Source organism: Paramisgurnus dabryanus, chromosome 10 (genome assembly GCF_030506205.2).
Source record: "Paramisgurnus dabryanus chromosome 10, PD_genome_1.1, whole genome shotgun sequence".
In the NCBI taxonomy this organism is placed as follows: Eukaryota; Metazoa; Chordata; class Actinopteri; order Cypriniformes; family Cobitidae; genus Paramisgurnus; species Paramisgurnus dabryanus.
Genome location: NC_133346.1, coordinates 8,969,863 through 8,987,038, shown reverse-complemented (window position 1 = coordinate 8,987,038; position 17,176 = coordinate 8,969,863). Strand labels below are relative to the sequence as shown.

At 38.7% G+C, this 17,176-nt stretch overlaps 3 protein-coding genes across 4 annotated transcripts; 1 reads left to right on the top strand and 2 right to left on the bottom strand.

The window, feature by feature from the left end:
• Positions 1-825: 825 nt before the first annotated feature.
• Positions 826-2,644, bottom strand: zar1l (zygote arrest 1-like). The gene is made up of 4 exons (XM_065256595.2): positions 1,989-2,644; positions 1,334-1,426; positions 1,188-1,262; positions 826-1,106 (listed from the first exon to the last, which is right to left on the bottom strand). Exons 1-4 carry the CDS (start codon positions 2,616-2,618, stop codon positions 963-965), a joined length of 942 nt encoding a protein of 313 aa, XP_065112667.1. The 5' UTR covers positions 2,619-2,644; the 3' UTR covers positions 826-962.
• A 3,185-nt stretch (positions 2,645-5,829) lies between these two features.
• kl (klotho) lies at positions 5,830-13,954 on the top strand. Of its 2 annotated transcripts, XM_065260155.2 has the most exons (6): positions 5,830-5,961; positions 6,050-6,725; positions 7,255-7,765; positions 8,748-9,016; positions 10,909-12,034; positions 12,379-13,954. In XM_065260155.2, exons 2-6 carry the CDS (start codon positions 6,159-6,161, stop codon positions 12,717-12,719), a joined length of 2,814 nt encoding a protein of 937 aa, XP_065116227.1. In that variant the 5' UTR covers positions 5,830-5,961; positions 6,050-6,158; the 3' UTR covers positions 12,720-13,954. The 2 variants fall into 2 exon arrangements, with proteins under 2 accessions (XP_065116227.1, XP_065116221.1); XM_065260149.2 differs by having other exon boundaries at positions 5,907-6,725.
• Positions 13,955-14,191: 237 nt separating this feature from the next.
• rfc3 (replication factor C (activator 1) 3) lies at positions 14,192-16,446 on the bottom strand. The gene is made up of 9 exons (XM_065260159.2): positions 16,227-16,446; positions 15,807-15,944; positions 15,654-15,721; positions 15,447-15,544; positions 15,144-15,325; positions 14,887-15,023; positions 14,702-14,800; positions 14,552-14,621; positions 14,192-14,454 (listed from the first exon to the last, which is right to left on the bottom strand). The coding sequence occupies exons 1-9, from the start codon at positions 16,311-16,313 to the stop codon at positions 14,263-14,265; spliced, it is 1,071 nt and encodes a 356-aa protein (XP_065116231.1). The 5' UTR covers positions 16,314-16,446; the 3' UTR covers positions 14,192-14,262.
• Positions 16,447-17,176: the final 730 nt, after the last annotated feature.

The following is a 17,176-nucleotide window of genomic DNA, read 5'->3' as shown; positions in this document are numbered from 1 at the left end:
TTCTTAAATCAAGATGTATTTTCTTGATGAGCAAAATGACGTAAGAAAATTAGTCTCGTTTTTAGATAAAAACTATACAATTTAAGTGAATTTGTGCTTAAAACAAGCAAAAATATCTGCCAATGGGGTGAGAAAATTTTGCTTAAATTAAGTGTTTAAGAAAAAATAAATCTTATTTTTAGATTTTTTTTTCTCACCCTATTGACAGATATTTTTGCTTGTTTTAATCACAAATTCACTCAAATTGTTTATTTTTGTCTAAAAACTAGACTTATTTTCTTTGGTCATTTTGCTTATCAAGAAAATATATCTTGATTTAAGAATTTTTTGATATTTCTACTGAAAACAAGACAAAAATACTAAGAAAGAAAGTCATTTTTGCAGTGTAAGTCGCACAGGTATTGTTTTATTTTTCAGAACATTTTTACCAAATGCTTTCAAAAAGTGGTGGGGACAAAATCAGCCATTTCAAAAAGTGGTGGGGACATGTCCCCAGTGTAAATTACACCTATGCTATTAACTAGGAACAACAGTTAACTTTCTGAATGTTAACAATTTTTAAGTCTTAATGGCATATGCAACTTCCAGCAGCTGCAGCTTTGGATTGTAAAATAACCAGCATGTCTAATGAGGTTGCTTTGATTTAATGGGAATTTTTTTTTTTTTAAAGTGTGAATTTTTTGTTGTAGGGTTGTGCAAACACGGTCATGTCTTCATTTTACATAATGTGCCCTTTAAGGCGATCACAGGTTAAACCGCCTATGATAGAACAGCTTGCCAACCACTAGCCATTGAAGTCAATTACAGTGCAGAACAGTCACACAGACACTTGTACTATGCTGCAATACTTTATTAAATTTTATTAATTTATACATTTATTGGAATACAAAAATACATCCCACCCAATACATCTCTTGGGCCACATATAGAGATTCTAAAAGACATCAGATAGACCTGAACAATCAGACTATGTACTTGAAACTGTAGATAGTATCACAGGAAAGGCCTTTCCCCTTGCAGCGGCCACACAGATCCTGGCGGTGAGGACGGCGCATGTCAATGTGCCTCTGCTTTTGATCACAGCAGCAGCGCGTCTTGCAACAAACCTGGTTAGACAAATCATTGCAGATTGAAGGGCAAACAACTTAAAAATAGTCAATAAAGAGAAAAATCACCACAAATCATACCTGGCACTGAATGGATTCCACCCTATATGGATTTAGTCCTGCCTGGCACTTCCTGCAGTGTTGCTTGAAGTACACCTGTGCGAATACCACCAAGTTAGGCAAATTAATAAATAAAATATTCAGAGTCAAACGTCAAGACGATTTACCTTGGAGGTTCCCGAGATGCACCACACAAATGCACTTTCCCATCGAATATTGCACTTACTGCAGTGATAAAATCCATATTTCTGCTCTAGAAACTAAGCAGGATTAAATGTTATTATAAGTCACAATTTAAACAATCAACTGGAACAACAAAAAACCTGTTGGTTTATAACGAAATTAAACGTAGATCCGGTCCTTTAAAGCCGTCGGCAACCGCTTTACAGCAGTAATATTGCGCCACTACGTTGCTTTGCTGCCAAATCTGGATAATGCCACATCCCACTGATTTCAGTTCATTGGTTAAAAAAAAAAAAATTCCCAAAAGAGACCCCAACATATGACAGCTCTAAGCTAAACTGATTACATTTCATAAACACTATGGCTAATTTTAAATGGTATTAGTCTATCACTACAAGAATGACAAAAATATTCCTCCGCTAAACAATGTAGTGCTATAGAATAGCAGAGTGGTTGCAAAGCAACACGGACGCCGTGGCGCACTAATACTGATGTAATGAGGTCACAGGTATGTTTCTAGCATAGATTACTAAATATACATTTAAAAAAATCAAATGTGTTAATATCCGTATACGACGTTCTCTTTTTGCTAGTTTTACAATACTGGCTAAACTGGTTGCCATGTTATTTTCAATTTACCTGAAAATTAGAGCGCTTGTTTCGTTGAACCACGGTCTTCTCTTGCCGCGCTTCGTTTTGCATTATTTCATCCCGTTTGCATTTCTCATCGTCCGTCTCGCTTTCCGCATTTATGTTCTCATCTTTACTCTCATCCCCACCGCCGTTCTTACGTTCACTGGCAGTCGTGGTAGACAAGGAGAAGATCCTGCGGTCGAAGACAGGTGAGTAGATGGCGACGGGTCGGTTAAAACGCACGGAGTTTACCGGAGTGCTGGGTAGCGTTACTTTGTTAAGAGGACTTGGAGACGGCGTCCGAGGAGACCCCCATTTATCTCCGCGATAAAATAGAGTTTTGGGTCCGAGAGAGCACTGCACGGTGACATCTACTTTAGGGTTTACCTGCACACCAAACTCTCTAGTGTTGGCTTTGCGGAGGCGCGGGGTCAGGTTAGGGTTCACCTGAGATAATATCGCTTTTAACTGAGCACGCTTATAAACGTCAAAATAATCTGGGGCATCTGGCGGCACGTAAACATTATTTCCTTTTCTGTTCCAGCTTTGCTGCTTGAATTTGGGATTGCTGGGATAAAATGGGAAATAGCCAGGATACCCTCCACAGCTGTAAGGTGGAATGAGAAACTCGTCCATCGTGTTAAGATCAGGAGAAAGGGCGCAGGTGAATATTTATCAGAGAGCCAATTGCGTTGGCACGAGGTAATTAGTGGCTGATCAGGTGTGGGCGTGGCTTATGTGATGCTCCACCCCCTTCTATACTGTGACAGGAGCCCTAATAAAATAGCCCTAAATGAAAATCTGTGTTATTATATGTCATGTTATTATAAGTCACAATTTTAACAATCAACTGGCATAACAAACAGTACTGTGTTGGTTAATGATGAAATAAAACTCGTAGTTCGGGCCATATATTTATGATCGGTTTAAGGGCCGTTTTTTTTGTACATATTTTGGAACTATTTAGTAAAAATATATATAAAATGGGTTAACCTGTTAACTTTTACATTCCCTTTTTGCATCTATAATATTTTTTGAGCCCTTAACAGATCTTAAATAAATTAAGTAACTTTAAGTTAATTAAAAGGGGCAGTTCTTTTAAAATAATTATTCACATCAACTAAAACAAACTAAAAATATTAATTTTATTTGAAATGCTGTTTTTCTTAAAAATTATTCTCATGTTTGTTGCACATTACAGATTTTTGGCCAAAAGATTGGCTGTTATGTGGGGCTAGGGTGGGCCAAGCCTCTGATTGGGTGGGCATGGCCCACTCATAAGATAACTAACGATAAATAAATCCTGGAGATGCTTGATGCTTGATGATTTTTATTGTAAAAAAATACATTTACTTAGATTTTTTTAACATTTTTTATATTTTACACTTTTTAATATTTTTGATATTTTACTGTAAATAGTGGTTAAACATGCGACCGTTCTTCTTACAAAGCACAAACATTTTTCTTTTCATATTTCTCTTTCATTCTTCCTTATGTGGTTTTGAACATGCAATTTTGTGATTTGACCACAAGAGAGCTCTGTTGTCCACTTTAGCTCAGCTGTGCCCGAAGTAGGGCCCGCGGGCTAAAGTTGGCCCGCATTGACCTTTTAATTTGCCCGTCGTGCCACGTGAGATACGACAAAATGTCATTGACACAGATGTTCATGTTTCTAATTTACATTTTCTAAAATGTAAATTTTTTTGATGTATTTGTACATTACAAAAATGTAAATTAAAATGAAATGCAAAGAATTAAAGTAAATCCATTTTTTTCATGTACATGCACACATGAAGGACTATAGCATGCATCACGAAACTCAACAAACTCGTGTACTATAGGACAGTGCCGGCCAGTGACTTCTTTTTTTGAGGGCGCTCGATGCAAAGTTCGTCACAACATGTATGCAACCCGTCGTGTGTGGTTCGTAATTTCAAAATTTGTGTTTGGGCGCTATGTGCATCACGTGTCTTGTCAAAATAAGTGCCTGCTGCAGACGCGTCTAAAGGGTTTATGATAAAAGAGACTCTCGCGTTTGCTAGATACTCGCATAATCTCATGAGTAATCAGAGTTTACTGTTAAGTGAGTGTTTTGCGTGTATTTTGTGAACGTGAGCGTCTCTTTTATCAAAAACGGTTTTGACGCGTGTGCAGCAGGCACTTATTTTGACAAAACACATGATGCACATGGTTAACATGACGCAACACACATGACACTCCGAACACTAATTTTGAATTTTCGCCCCTCGGATGAGCAATCACAAACCGCCACTGCTATAGGTTAATAATGGAGAGGTCGAGGCAGTGGGACACAGACAAAAGGAAATTTAAAAATTATTGGCAAAAGTTACCTTTGAAAATAAACTGCATTACTTATGCATAAACAGAGTAATATTTGTAAAATTATAAATTAGGAGAATCAGGGCAACTTTAATCTTAATATAACACAGCAACATTTACTTTCGGCCCACGGCCCTCAGTCAGGTTTGACTTTTGGGCCTTGGTAGGAAAAAGTTAGGGCACCCCTGGCTTAAACTAAACCTAATGTTGGCGCTAAACTAATGTGGACAGCAGAGCTCTTTTGTGGCCAAATCACAAAATTGCATGTCCAAAAAAAAACCTTGTGAATGTTTATAAGAGCAATATTTTCAAAATGTCCAGGTTTTGGCCCTTGTGAAAAGGGTCACATATTTAGCCTATTTCAGTTCCGATGTCAAAATGTTTGTATTAAATAAGTTTGTGTTTAACTTGCAGATGTGAACATAAGGGCAATAATCATTTATGAGGCAATAAGGCTGCTGCTAGGCATTCAGGTAAGTGTGGGGTAATAAAACAGGGATTTTTTTCATTATATTATATAAAAGGTAAAGAGAAAGGTAATAAATCTTGCGCTAAATATTCAACATTCTGATTTCACTACACGTCTTACATGGCTAAAACACGTTTTTAAATTCAAGAATGTTCTCCTGTATCGCTCTGCTTGTCTTAAATCTGAAGCTACACTATGAATCATTCAGTTATAACCTTTCCAAATGTTTATGTCAGTGAAACCCAATACTAATGATCTTAGAGGATGCGGGTAATTGTAATATGGAAAATCCATTATGCATCGAGGGCCAACATAAATTAACATAACAGCTGACCTTTAACAGATGATTGAGTTGCAATGATTGAGCGAACACTCACACCTGTGATTTCCCCTTACCTATGGCACAAAGAAAGACAGGTGCTCAGAATCGGCAAATGCATTTCCAATTTAAGTATGCATTACTGTCTTATGTTGAATAGCAGTCATAAAATCTTTAATGTATTTAATTATGTACATCGGTGACCAAGGTGTCTGCAATACTGATGCTTTTCTTGAGTCAAACAGGCAAATTGGCCAGATTGCATTTGTAGTGACCCCCTTCAGGAGGCTGAACGCGTGGCTTAAAGCAAATTAGATTGTCCGAGAGAACATTACCATATTATATTTGCTAATGTTATTGTTGACACTAGACAGGAAAACAGGTGCATGTGATTTTTAGTCTTTCAGATGGAGAGGCTTTTCTTTGTACATATCTTAAATACGGAGTGAGTAAGGTCATGATTGAAATCAAACTTTGATGACCCTATTTCATTTTATTATCAATGTTTTATAAAGACTGTTTAATGTTTAATATAAAAATAAGTATGCTACTAAATAACCCATTTGGATTACTGAATAACTGGGTGATTCATGGGTAACATTAAACATGTTAAGCATTTGAAGGCCACAGGTGTAACCAAATAATGTTTGTATGTCTCATATAATCTAAAAATCATATTTTCCCAATCATATAGAGGAAAGTTATTGTGTGACCTGAAATAGCACAGTGCTTGGATACCTATTTATGCATCAAGTGTCTGGGTAATAATTAATAGATTTCCTGAGAGGACAAAAAAGGCTCAGATGGGGCCATGAGTGGGTTATGCCACAGTTGTGACTGCAAAGAGTAAGGTAAGAGACTCTCTTTTCATTGTACTACAATCAGGCTCTCTTACGCTATGCCAGTTACATGGATCTTTTGGGCATTCATGTTGTTCAGTCAAACAGCAGCTGATCCTGGCGCAGGACTGCAGACATGGGATAGATTTAGCAAACTTCCATATCCCGGCGACAAAGCTTTCCTTTACGACACGTTCCCCGAAAAGTTTATGTGGGCTGTCGGCACCGCTGCGTATTCAGTGGAGGGAGCTTGGGAGAAAGACGGGAAGGGAAAGTCTATCTGGGACACTTTTACGCGCGGAGGGACCCGTGTATCCAGAGGAGACGTGGGCAGTGACAGTTATCACAACATCCAAGCGGATCTCCGAGCCCTCCAGCAGCTGAGAGTCAGTCACTATCGGTTTTCTCTGTCCTGGCCACGCATTTTTGCCAACGGCACCAAGGAAAGCTACAACGAAAAGGGTGTGTGGTATTATAAAAACCTAATTCGTGGATTAAAGGAGATTAAAGTGCAACCTGTTGTGACTTTATATCATTGGGACCTACCTGACAATTTGCAGACGCACTTCGGAGGCTGGAACAGTTCGGTTACGGTTGACCTGTTTAGAGATTACGCAGATTTTTGCTTTAAAACTTTCGGATCAGATGTGAAATTTTGGATTACTATCGACAATCCTTTTATTGTGTCCTGGCATGGATATGGAACTGGGGTTGTGGCTCCTGGTATCAAAAATGACTCGGATTTGCCTTTCAGAGTTGGACACAATCTTTTGAAGGTAACTATATGTCAATTCACACGGATGTTTATGTATTTGTCTATTATATGAGACCCTGTCTATAAAAAAAAAAAATTGTGATTCTAATGGATCGTAGTAGGAATTGTATTGGTTTTAATGGAAACTACAGTGGTCTTTAATGGTTTCTATTAGTGGGATGTTATCTGACGAATGGGAATCAATTAAACACTACATTGTAAAAAAATATGTCAACTCAACGTACATGTTTATGTTACTTTAACTTAAGAAATTAATTTAAACAATTGCAACTTGTTGTTATAAGTTATGTCAACTTATCACGTCAAAACTTAAAATTGAGGGTTGAATTGACGTGCAACACCAAGTTTTTCGTTAATACTGGAATAAGTCACTAAGTCACATTCCAATAAAGAAATGATGTAATGGTTTTAATGGTATACAATTTATAATGGTTCATAATAATTTCTGTAGTGAAAACCATTAGAATCTATCTAGTTTTTGTCACTTTTGAGACTTTTGACATACTGTATTATGTTTGCTTGTTGTCCAGGCACACGCTGCAGTTTGGCACCTGTATGATGAGAGATATCGTGCCAGTCAGGGAGGAAAAGTATCCATAGCTCTAGCTTCACATTGGATCAAACCAAGCAGAACCAGTCAGGAGAACCGCAGGGCCTGCCAGTGCTCTCTGGATTTCGTGCTCGGCTGGTTTGCCCGTCCGCTGTTTGTGGATGGAGATTATCCACCCTGCATGAAACGCAATCTGACCCACAGACTACCGTCCTTTACAGAGGCCGAGCGCGTGTACATTAACGGCACGGCTGATTTCTTTGCTCTTTCTCACGGTCCGGCACTTAGTTTTCAGCTGATCAATGACAGCCTGCGCTTCGCCCAGACGGAAGACCTGGACCTGAGGATGCTGCTGTATTGGGTCCATGCTGAATATAACAACCCGCCCATCTTTGTAGTTGAGAGCGGTTGGTATGGAAGTGGCAATACGAAAACGAAGGATGCTAAGCACATGTACTATCTGAAGCGCTTTATTATGGAGACTCTGAAAGGTAGATTGACAGACTTAAGTATTTTAATAAAATACTTTCACGATGATACAATATGACAAATCTGTCAGAAGAAATGGTCAAAATATGTACCCTTTCAAAAAGTACATGTTTATATTAGTACCTCAGAGGTACATACTTGAGCCAAAGAGAGCTTATTTATACCTCAAAGATACATTTTAGTAACTTAGAGGTACATATTGGTACTACTAAATATATACTGTACATATATCTACACTGTAAAAATGCAGCTTTTTAAGTTAAACCAACTTGGTTATGCAATTCAATTCAACCTACTATTTTAAATTTTGACTTGTGATAGTTGACACAACTTATAAAAACAAGTTGAAATCGTTTTAATTAATTTGTTAAGTTAAAGTAACATAAAAACAAATGTTGATTTTATATCATTTTTATAGTGTAATGGTACATATTAGGACCTTTTTAAAGGGTTCTGCCCCAGTGTTAGGGGTACATATTTATTTTTTGACCAGTGTAGCACAAATGTTTCACTTATAAAAAATTAAAAGAACTAACTTTTAATGGGTAATAAGGCATCTTAACATGTACAGAGTCCAAATGTATAAAACCACTAGAGGAAACTTTCCATTTAACATTATTCTTAATATTTGTAAATGCAAATTATAATACGGGCATAAGAAAAGTAAATGTGAATTTTTTATGTTTTTGTGTGAAACTTTTATACTATCATCTGGTGTTTTCTAAAGCATTTTTTGTGCTTCAGTAAAAGTGAGGAAATCTTTTGTACAAAAGATTAATTTTTTATTACTTACATAAAAATGGGCAGAATCTTAAATATTTCTCATTAAGCAGTCTCATCTTTAAGCTTTCTGCTTTGTTTTAGAATTTGAGTTCTAGATTTGTATTGTCGACTTGAGACCTTTTTGACTATATTTATTGTGATTTTTAACATTATAATATTTCTCCTTATTTTTGATATTTGCTCCTTTTATTCTCTTTACAGCCATTCGCTTTGACCGTGTAAATGTGATCGGCTTCACGGCCTGGTCTCTGTTGGACGGATACGAGTGGTACCGTGAATACGGAATACGTCGAGGGCTTTTCTATGTAGATTTTAACACACCTGACCTTAAAAGAGAACCAAAGACGTCTGCCACTTTCTTTAGCAAACTCATCGAGAAGAACGGCTTCCCTCAGCTGCCTGAGAACCGACCGGCACAAGGCGTCTTCTCCTGCGACTTTGCCTGGGGTGTGGCGGCCAACTCCATACAGGTACCACTTGTCCTGTTTGACTGGTTTGCGTGTTTAAGAATGGCAGAGAATTTTATCCAAAGCAATTACAAAGTATAATTTTTTTCCTGGGTTCAAACCCTTGACCTTTTGACTATTTTTTTGACTATTTTTAATCAATATAATTAATGAGAGTTTATTGTTACATTAAAGGTACACTGTGTAGATTTTTAGCGGCATCTAGTGGTGATACTGTACATTGCCACCAATGGCTCAGTCCACAGCTCACATCTCCCTTTGAAATGCGATGAGAAGCTACGGTAACCTCCACTGGACAACCATGTCATCGTCTGAGACAACGTAGTGACAAAACGCTCTCTATAGAGCAGTTTGTCCATTTAGGGCTACTGTAGAAACATGCATCGACTTCCATGTAAGGAGACCCACGGTGTATGTAGATAAAAACGGCTCATTCTATGGTAATAAAAACATTACAGTTCATTTTGTAAGGTCTTTATCACCACTGATAATATAGTTATGTATATTATATTGCATCTGCAAAGAGATCCTTTAAAAAGTTACACATTGCACCTTTAAGTTAACTTTATTGAACTTTCTAAAAGTGGAAGTGATCTCAAAACAGGTCTACTGCACCCCTTTTATTAACTCTTTCCCCACCATTGACTTTGAAAAAACGCTTCCCTGCCAATGACGAGTTTTTACTGCAATCCATATTTCCGATATTATCCACCAGGTGGTGCTCTTACCCAACTTTAAAACACTAAAGCATCAACCAACTGTGCGTTCATCCTAAACGTGGAAAAAATGCAATATTCGCACATAGTTTGAAGCTTAAACATTTTGAGTTTACTCGCTTCATTCGCGCGTGAAAGTCGCGCATGAAATTCTAGTCATTCGCGTCATGGGAGGGGCTTATATACAGTAGCTCAAATTGAGTAAACTTACCAGTTCGACCTGCTCACTCACTTTCTTCCAAACAAGATCCTTTTAATTACTGTTTTACGAAGATGTCTCGTGTATCAAAGATGATTGTCCTCCATTGTTTTGTTTTTCTGCCTCCGCTCGCTTCCTGTAATCCCGTCACTGCTAGAGCAAGCTCCTGATTGGTTAACGCAGGGCAAAAAGCCACCAAAGTGCAGATTTTTTTTTTCGCACGGATCATGCAACAACACTCAATTCGCGCGGAACGCACCATCCGTTATTCACGCTTACTCACCGCAGGATGCCTATTCGCGTCTTTGTATTGACTTAACATCACTCACGCTTGCCGCCTCTTCCGCGTCTAGTGTGAACGCACCATAAGGCCAAACAGTAAAAGCTAATCTCTAACAACTTCACAAAAATGCAATTATCTCAGCTTTTTGCTCAAAATTTGGTATTTTTGAAGAAACCCATATTTGAGAGGTGATAAAAGAGAACAAATGAAAGCAGAGAGTCTTTTCTTTCTTTCAAAATCATAAAAAATGCTGGCGCTGGCTGGTAACTTTGTTTTAAATGCTGGCAGGGAAAGAGTTAAACTTAAAGCAGTGTACTTGTTTTGTACACGGTGGTCCAGCAAATCAAACTGATTTCATTGTTCTTGTTTGTCCCATCAGACATTTGTAGGAGTAGGAGGATTCAAAGTTCATTTTTATGAAACCCTGAACCTATGTGCATCATATGGTGTTTAGCTTTAAACTTTGACCTCTGATCAAACATAGATGCACACATGAAAGATCTTTTGGGAGCATTTTCTAAACCATTTCTTTTTAACCATTCTTTTTTTGCATGAATTTGATCTACAGTATATGACATAGAGACTATCATTGTATCTAAATGTGCTCTTGTATAGCACCGTAAGTTGGTTTGGATAAAAGCATCTGCCAAATCCATAAATATAAAATCACTTAAGTGTCCTCTGATTTGTTTTGAAGGTTGATACCACACCTACGCAGTTTGTAGACCCTAGCATATACATCTGGAACATTTCTGGTAACGGAGAGCTGCGAAAGCTCCCGGGCGTTCAGGTGTCCCCTACTCGCAGGGTACGGCATTGTGCCGACTATGCCAGCATCCGGCAGCAGGTGTCTGACGTGCAACGCATGCAGGTGTCACACTTTCACTTTTCCCTCAACTGGTCCTCCATCGTCCCATCAGGCCGAGTGTCTGACGCAAATGAAACACTGCTAAGCTACTACCATTGCTTTGTCAGTGAGCTACGAAAGGTTAACGTAACCCCAGTTGTGACCCTTTGGCACCACACTGGGAAACTGTCCAGCTTGCCTGCCTCCATGGAGGCCAACGGAGGCTGGCAGAGCGATAAAACGCTCCAGGGCTTTGTGGACTACGCCAGGCTGTGCTTCCAACGACTCGGAGCTCACGTCAAGCTGTGGATCACTCTCAACGAACCCAACGATGAAGATCTTGAGTACGCAGTGGGTCACCAACTGCTCCGCGCCCATGCTTTAGCATGGCATGTGTACGATACGGAGTTTCGCAAAGCTCAAGGTGGTCAGGCGTCTCTGGTTCTTCACATGGATTGGGTCGAGCCTGCGTTTTCCTTTAACCGGGAAGATGTAGAACCTGCAAACCGAGTTTTGGACTTTCGTGTGGGTTGGTTTGCAGAGCCCATATTTGGCACCGGCGATTACCCCACAGTGATGCGAAGCTGGCTACAACAGCGTAACAACATCGACCTCTTCAACTTCCACTTACCGGCGTTCAGCGAAGACGATCGGCGGCTGGTTAAAGGTACTTACGATTTCTTCGCCATCAGCCACTTTACCACCTCTATGGTATATGATGGAGTCGAGGACAAATACACTTTTAAAGACAAGCTCCAGGTACAACTGATATCTGACGTTACATGGATCATGTCACCGAGACGCAACTCACCTGTGGTCCCCTGGGGTCTTCGCAAGGCACTGAATTGGGTCAACTCTCGATATAAAGGGGTTCCCATTTACGTGATGGCCAATGGGGTTCAAGAAGACACAGCTAGGTTTAAGGACAGCTTGCGCGTCTACTACCTTTACAACTACATAAATGAGGCTTTAAAAGGTAAGCCACCTTAAAAAAACATTTGTTTGTACGTGTGAAATAGCAGGCTTCAAGTTCAGATTATCAGAACCGTGCCATCTCTGTTTAGGGGCGCAAAGCTCACACTGCACACATGCATACACACGCAACGGTTTAATCATTAAGCAAACATCTAGGGAAACGGTTTGCTGACCGCAGCAAAAACTTTAAACTTGAGCGGCTAACATAAGAGCTTTTGGAAAAAAATATTTGCTTACTATTTTCAAACACTAGCAAGGTTTTATTCACCTTATCGTCTCAGTTTGCTTTACAGTTACGTCACAGGGTTCAGGCCAGCTGTTTCTAACCTCTGGCTTGTTTTTCAGCGTACACACTGGATGGGGTCAATCTGAAGGGATATTTCGCATATGCGTTCGACGACCGACACGATCCGGGTTTCGGAATGTACGGTCACGTGCAAGAGGAGGTCATTTTAAAATCTTCACTGGCCCATTATAAAAACATCATCAATCGTAATGGCTTCCCTGCCTATGGGGCCTCTTATCAACAGTGTACCCATCCCCCTGTGTCATGCTCAGAGTGTTACGTCCTCGCCAAACAACCTGTCGTGGGCTTTTTATCTCTAGTGGGCTCATGCATGCTTATCACAATGTGCCTTATTGTTTACTATGGAATCAAAAGGCACGCATTAGCCATCAAACAATGAAAGCAAGTAATACAGTACTTTTGTTTCAGTGGACTAATCTTTTATTTATTTGTTTTATTAATGGTTTGCGTATTGTGTTCATGAAAAGAATATACATAGTATGGTAATATTTGTGTAACTCACGCACTTCTAAATGGATATTGCAGGAAGACCAAGCTATTTATTTAATGTACAATATTTATTTGTTTGTTCAAGTTTGGCTTGCAAGTTGTAAATAAGGCAAGAAGAATTTGGACATATTCAGAGAACTGTGTCATTGTTAGTTTATGTAACGAAGACCTTATCGGGCGGTTTTCCGGACAGGGTTTAGGTTAATCCAGGACTAGGCCTTATTAATATTAGGTCATGTGTTAAAATTAAACAGGACAAGGTGTTTTTAAGTTAAAGCAGCTCAAACGTGCAATACAGTCTGGGACTAAGATAAGCCCGGTCTGGGAAACCACCCCTAAGTGATCTAATATAATTTATGTTATAGATAAATGGTTCCCAACCTGGGGTCCACATACCCCTTAAGGGGGACACCAGAGTTCACTAAGGGCTTTGAGATCAAATAAAAATGCATATAAATGTTCCACCAATAATTTTAAATATAACAAATATTTTTAAAGATTAGGCTAAATAAGGAAGTTAAAATATTTAATGATGTAAAATGGTAAATATTAATACCTATAATATTTACGATTCCAACCGTCGGTTATAAAATATATATGCATATGTAGGGGGGTCCCAAGGAAAAAGGTTGGGAACCACTGTTATCATAGATGATTAGGTATGTATTGCATGCATGTTGTATTTATGTCATAGTATGCAAACAAATTCATTTATGACTTTTCAAATGTTTTTACTAGTGTCGCATTTATATGTGACCCTGGACCACAAAACCTGTCATAATGGTCAATTTTTTTATTTATCCAACATTTCCATTAATGTATGGTTTGTTAGAATAGAACTATATTTGGCCGAGATACAACTATTTGAAAATCTAAGGGTGCAAAAAGTTTAAATATTTAGAATAACACCTTCAAATATAGTACTTAGCAACACATTACTAATGATAAATACATTTGATATATTTATATAGCAGGAAATTACAAAATATCTTCATTGAACATGTCTTTACTTAATATCCTAATGATTTTTTTGGCATAAAAAATGACAATTTTGACCCACACATTGTATAATTGGCTATTGTTACAAATACACCCGTGTGACTTATTATTGGTTTGTGCTCCAGGGTCAGTTTTTTTTGTAAAGTATTTATCACTGTTGTATAGAATTGTGAAGAATAAACTAATTTTCAAGGCTATTTTTATTTATATCTGCAAAATTCCTGTAAACGTTTTGATGTTGCTGTCTGAATAGGACACAATTTAATTTCAGGACTTTAATTTCTGTTATTATTTAATTCACACCATAAATATAAATCATTTTCCATGACTACCTTCGATTACATTACAAAGGACAATAACAGCTTTTGAAAATGACTTTTATTATGAAAAACAATTTTATCAAATATATCTTATTTCTTCAAGGCTACAGTGGCTCAGAACATAAAGTTGTCAAGTCCATCTTCCATAAACTTCTTGTAGATCGCCATGAATTTAGCAACAAAGGCCTCCAGGTGGTAGATTGCTTTGTTCCCCAGCTGCAGTCTGTGTTCGTAGTACGCTGCCATCTGAGATACGTCGGCTTTCAGGTGTCCATCGCAGTTGCCAAGCAACTCTGTCACCAGTCCCTGAAATACCAGCCGCAGTAGCAGTTTTACTACAGTAATAATCATGAGTTTTAGGTTTTATTTTACAAAATAAAACACTGAAATGAAGGCAACTTACCTTCATGATAATATCTGGTGGGATGCAGTGAGTTAGAAGTTCATACAATCGTGCACGAACCTCCAGAAGCCTGCAAGAAGAACATAGCACACAATATAGCACTTTCAACAAAGCAAGTAAATTAGTTCATATAGATGTGTTTGTTTTGACCTCTGAGGACTCTGCTGGCTGACTATAGCATTAGCCGTTTCTCTCAGATACACTTCCCAATCCGTCTCAGGGATGTCCTGGTCCGGAGAGAACGGATATCTGCAGAATAAAAGGTACAGATTACATTTACATTTATGTATTTGGCAGACACTTTTATCCAAATTGATCTTACGGCTCTCACTTACTGTTGAACTCTGCAGGCCTCACACATCAGCAAAGCTTTGCGGAGATTGCGACCGGACTTCTCTGCGATCTGTTTGGCCAGCTCAGGGGGAAGCAACAGACCCTCTTTTTTGCACACACTTGACAGAACGCTGCACACCTGGAGGAAGATTGGATCGTATTCAGACATCAAGCAAAACACATCTCACAATGCATTACAACTTTGCACTTTTTAAAAACAAAAAAGGGTATTTTATAATTACAGAAAGTGCTACCTTACCTCTTCCACACTTGGTAGAGGGACTCTCACAGCCAGACACCTGCTCCTGATCGGGCCGATCACTTTTGAGGTAGAGTTACAGTACAGGATCAGCCGGCAGGTGGACATGTATTTCTCCATGGTACGGCGCAGGGCATGCTGTGCATCTTTAGTGAGCCGGTCCACCTCTGTCAGTAGCACCACTGTGATTACACCACAAATAACAATATTACCAATACAGGTCATTGTGGTTTATGTCTCCTTAACAGATTCAGATTAATGATCTAACATATTATGTAAAACATCTCTGAAAATAACCCGAACCTTTGAACTCCCTCTGAGCGCTGGACTGAATCTGCTGAGACTGAGCCACAGTTTTTATGAGCTCCTGAATAACCACACGGTCACTGTTCCCGGCATCACTTGAGGAAAAAACAAACCAAATGTGAAAGATAGAACCAAACTTGGAAATATTTCGGTTTTTAGATTGAGGTCCCATGGCACTGTTATTGAATTTAAAGTTTGCATTACCTTGGATTCACTTCTAAATGGTAGTTGCTGGCAATGGTGTTTATTTCAAGTTTCTTTTTAGAGGGTGTCTGCAACAGAAAGAGACAAAAAACTTTATGGTTACATTTTGTTTCAAGTTTCTGATGTTATCCTTGAGTTTTTGTGAATAAATACCGTAATTGTCTGGTGCTCAATTCTGAGTTTCTCGACCCCGGGACCGTACAGCTCTCTGAGCAGACACATGATCCGAGTTTTCTTTCCAGCACCAGAAGGGCCATAAACCAACAAGTGTGGAAAGTCACCACACTGGACCTGCAAAATCAAACGGTTAGCTATAACTACATGATCTAACAGTTAACTATATACCACCAGGCAGCATTGTGAATTTATAATGTTTCTTGTAGCATATATTACATCATAACTGTTTGCAATTGAAAATAAGCAGTGAACATACTTTAAAGGCTAAATTTCTTCAACAAGGGAACTGAATTTAATGCAGTAAATTAAACTATATTCAATTTTGATTCTGAAGTAACGTTACAGTGAATTATTTTTCGATTTCATCTTCTCGTGATGGTTGCACTCTTAACTTACCAGATTTTTGAGTTGACTCGCCTGCTCCTTGTGATAGTCGAGTTTAGCCAAGGACGATGGTCTGTATTTGTCGACCCATAAACTCATTTTGCGCTTTTTATGCGGAAAATATCACTACTGTATAAATTAAATACAATGTTATTGTATGCCTCCCGCTCCCGCGAAACATAAACCCGCGCAGCGCGCTGTCAATATACAAAACAACAGGCAGCGCAGAGGGACATCCACTGTCTTCGCGTTTTCTAAAATCCACCACTGCCTCGCTGTGTACTGATTTTTTTTTAGCCCTTATGAATTTACTAAATACAAACTTTAAAAGATAACTCATTAGATTTTAATGTATGCATTAATATTTCCTGCTTATTTTTTTATAAATCACAAATATGTTATATTATTGATCATTAACAACAAATATAAACACAAGAAATAAAAATGACCGCTCCTTAGTTGTTCGACTCCCCATGAAATTTAGACTCTACTGCTTTATACTTTAGGGAGGCTGACTGCTACCTGACTGGTCACTATCGATAAAGCCTGTAGCTGTCTCCAGTGCTAGTAGGGAAACGCGGGTAGTAGTTGGCTGAAATTCAACCGGCGCTGCGCAGAAAGATCGGTGTATGACATCAAGTATCGCGAGATATAAGCATTCCTGTCGAATCGCTCTCGCGGTAATTGATGTCATAGGTCGATCGGAGTGCGCATCGCCGCATGTAGTTACCACTCCTGTCCTGTGTAAACCATAACATCACCATGCACGCAATTTAAGGGTTGTGGCTAGAAGGGATACAGCTACGGACATAATCCCGGGTAATCTCGCTGTATACGATTTTCACCCCCCAAAAAAACTAACGCTTAATCCAAACTTTTATGGTATTTAGACTGTAGATGTATCCTTTATAGACAGAACCACTGTTTAAATCCAAATCCTACCGAATGATTTATTTTTATCC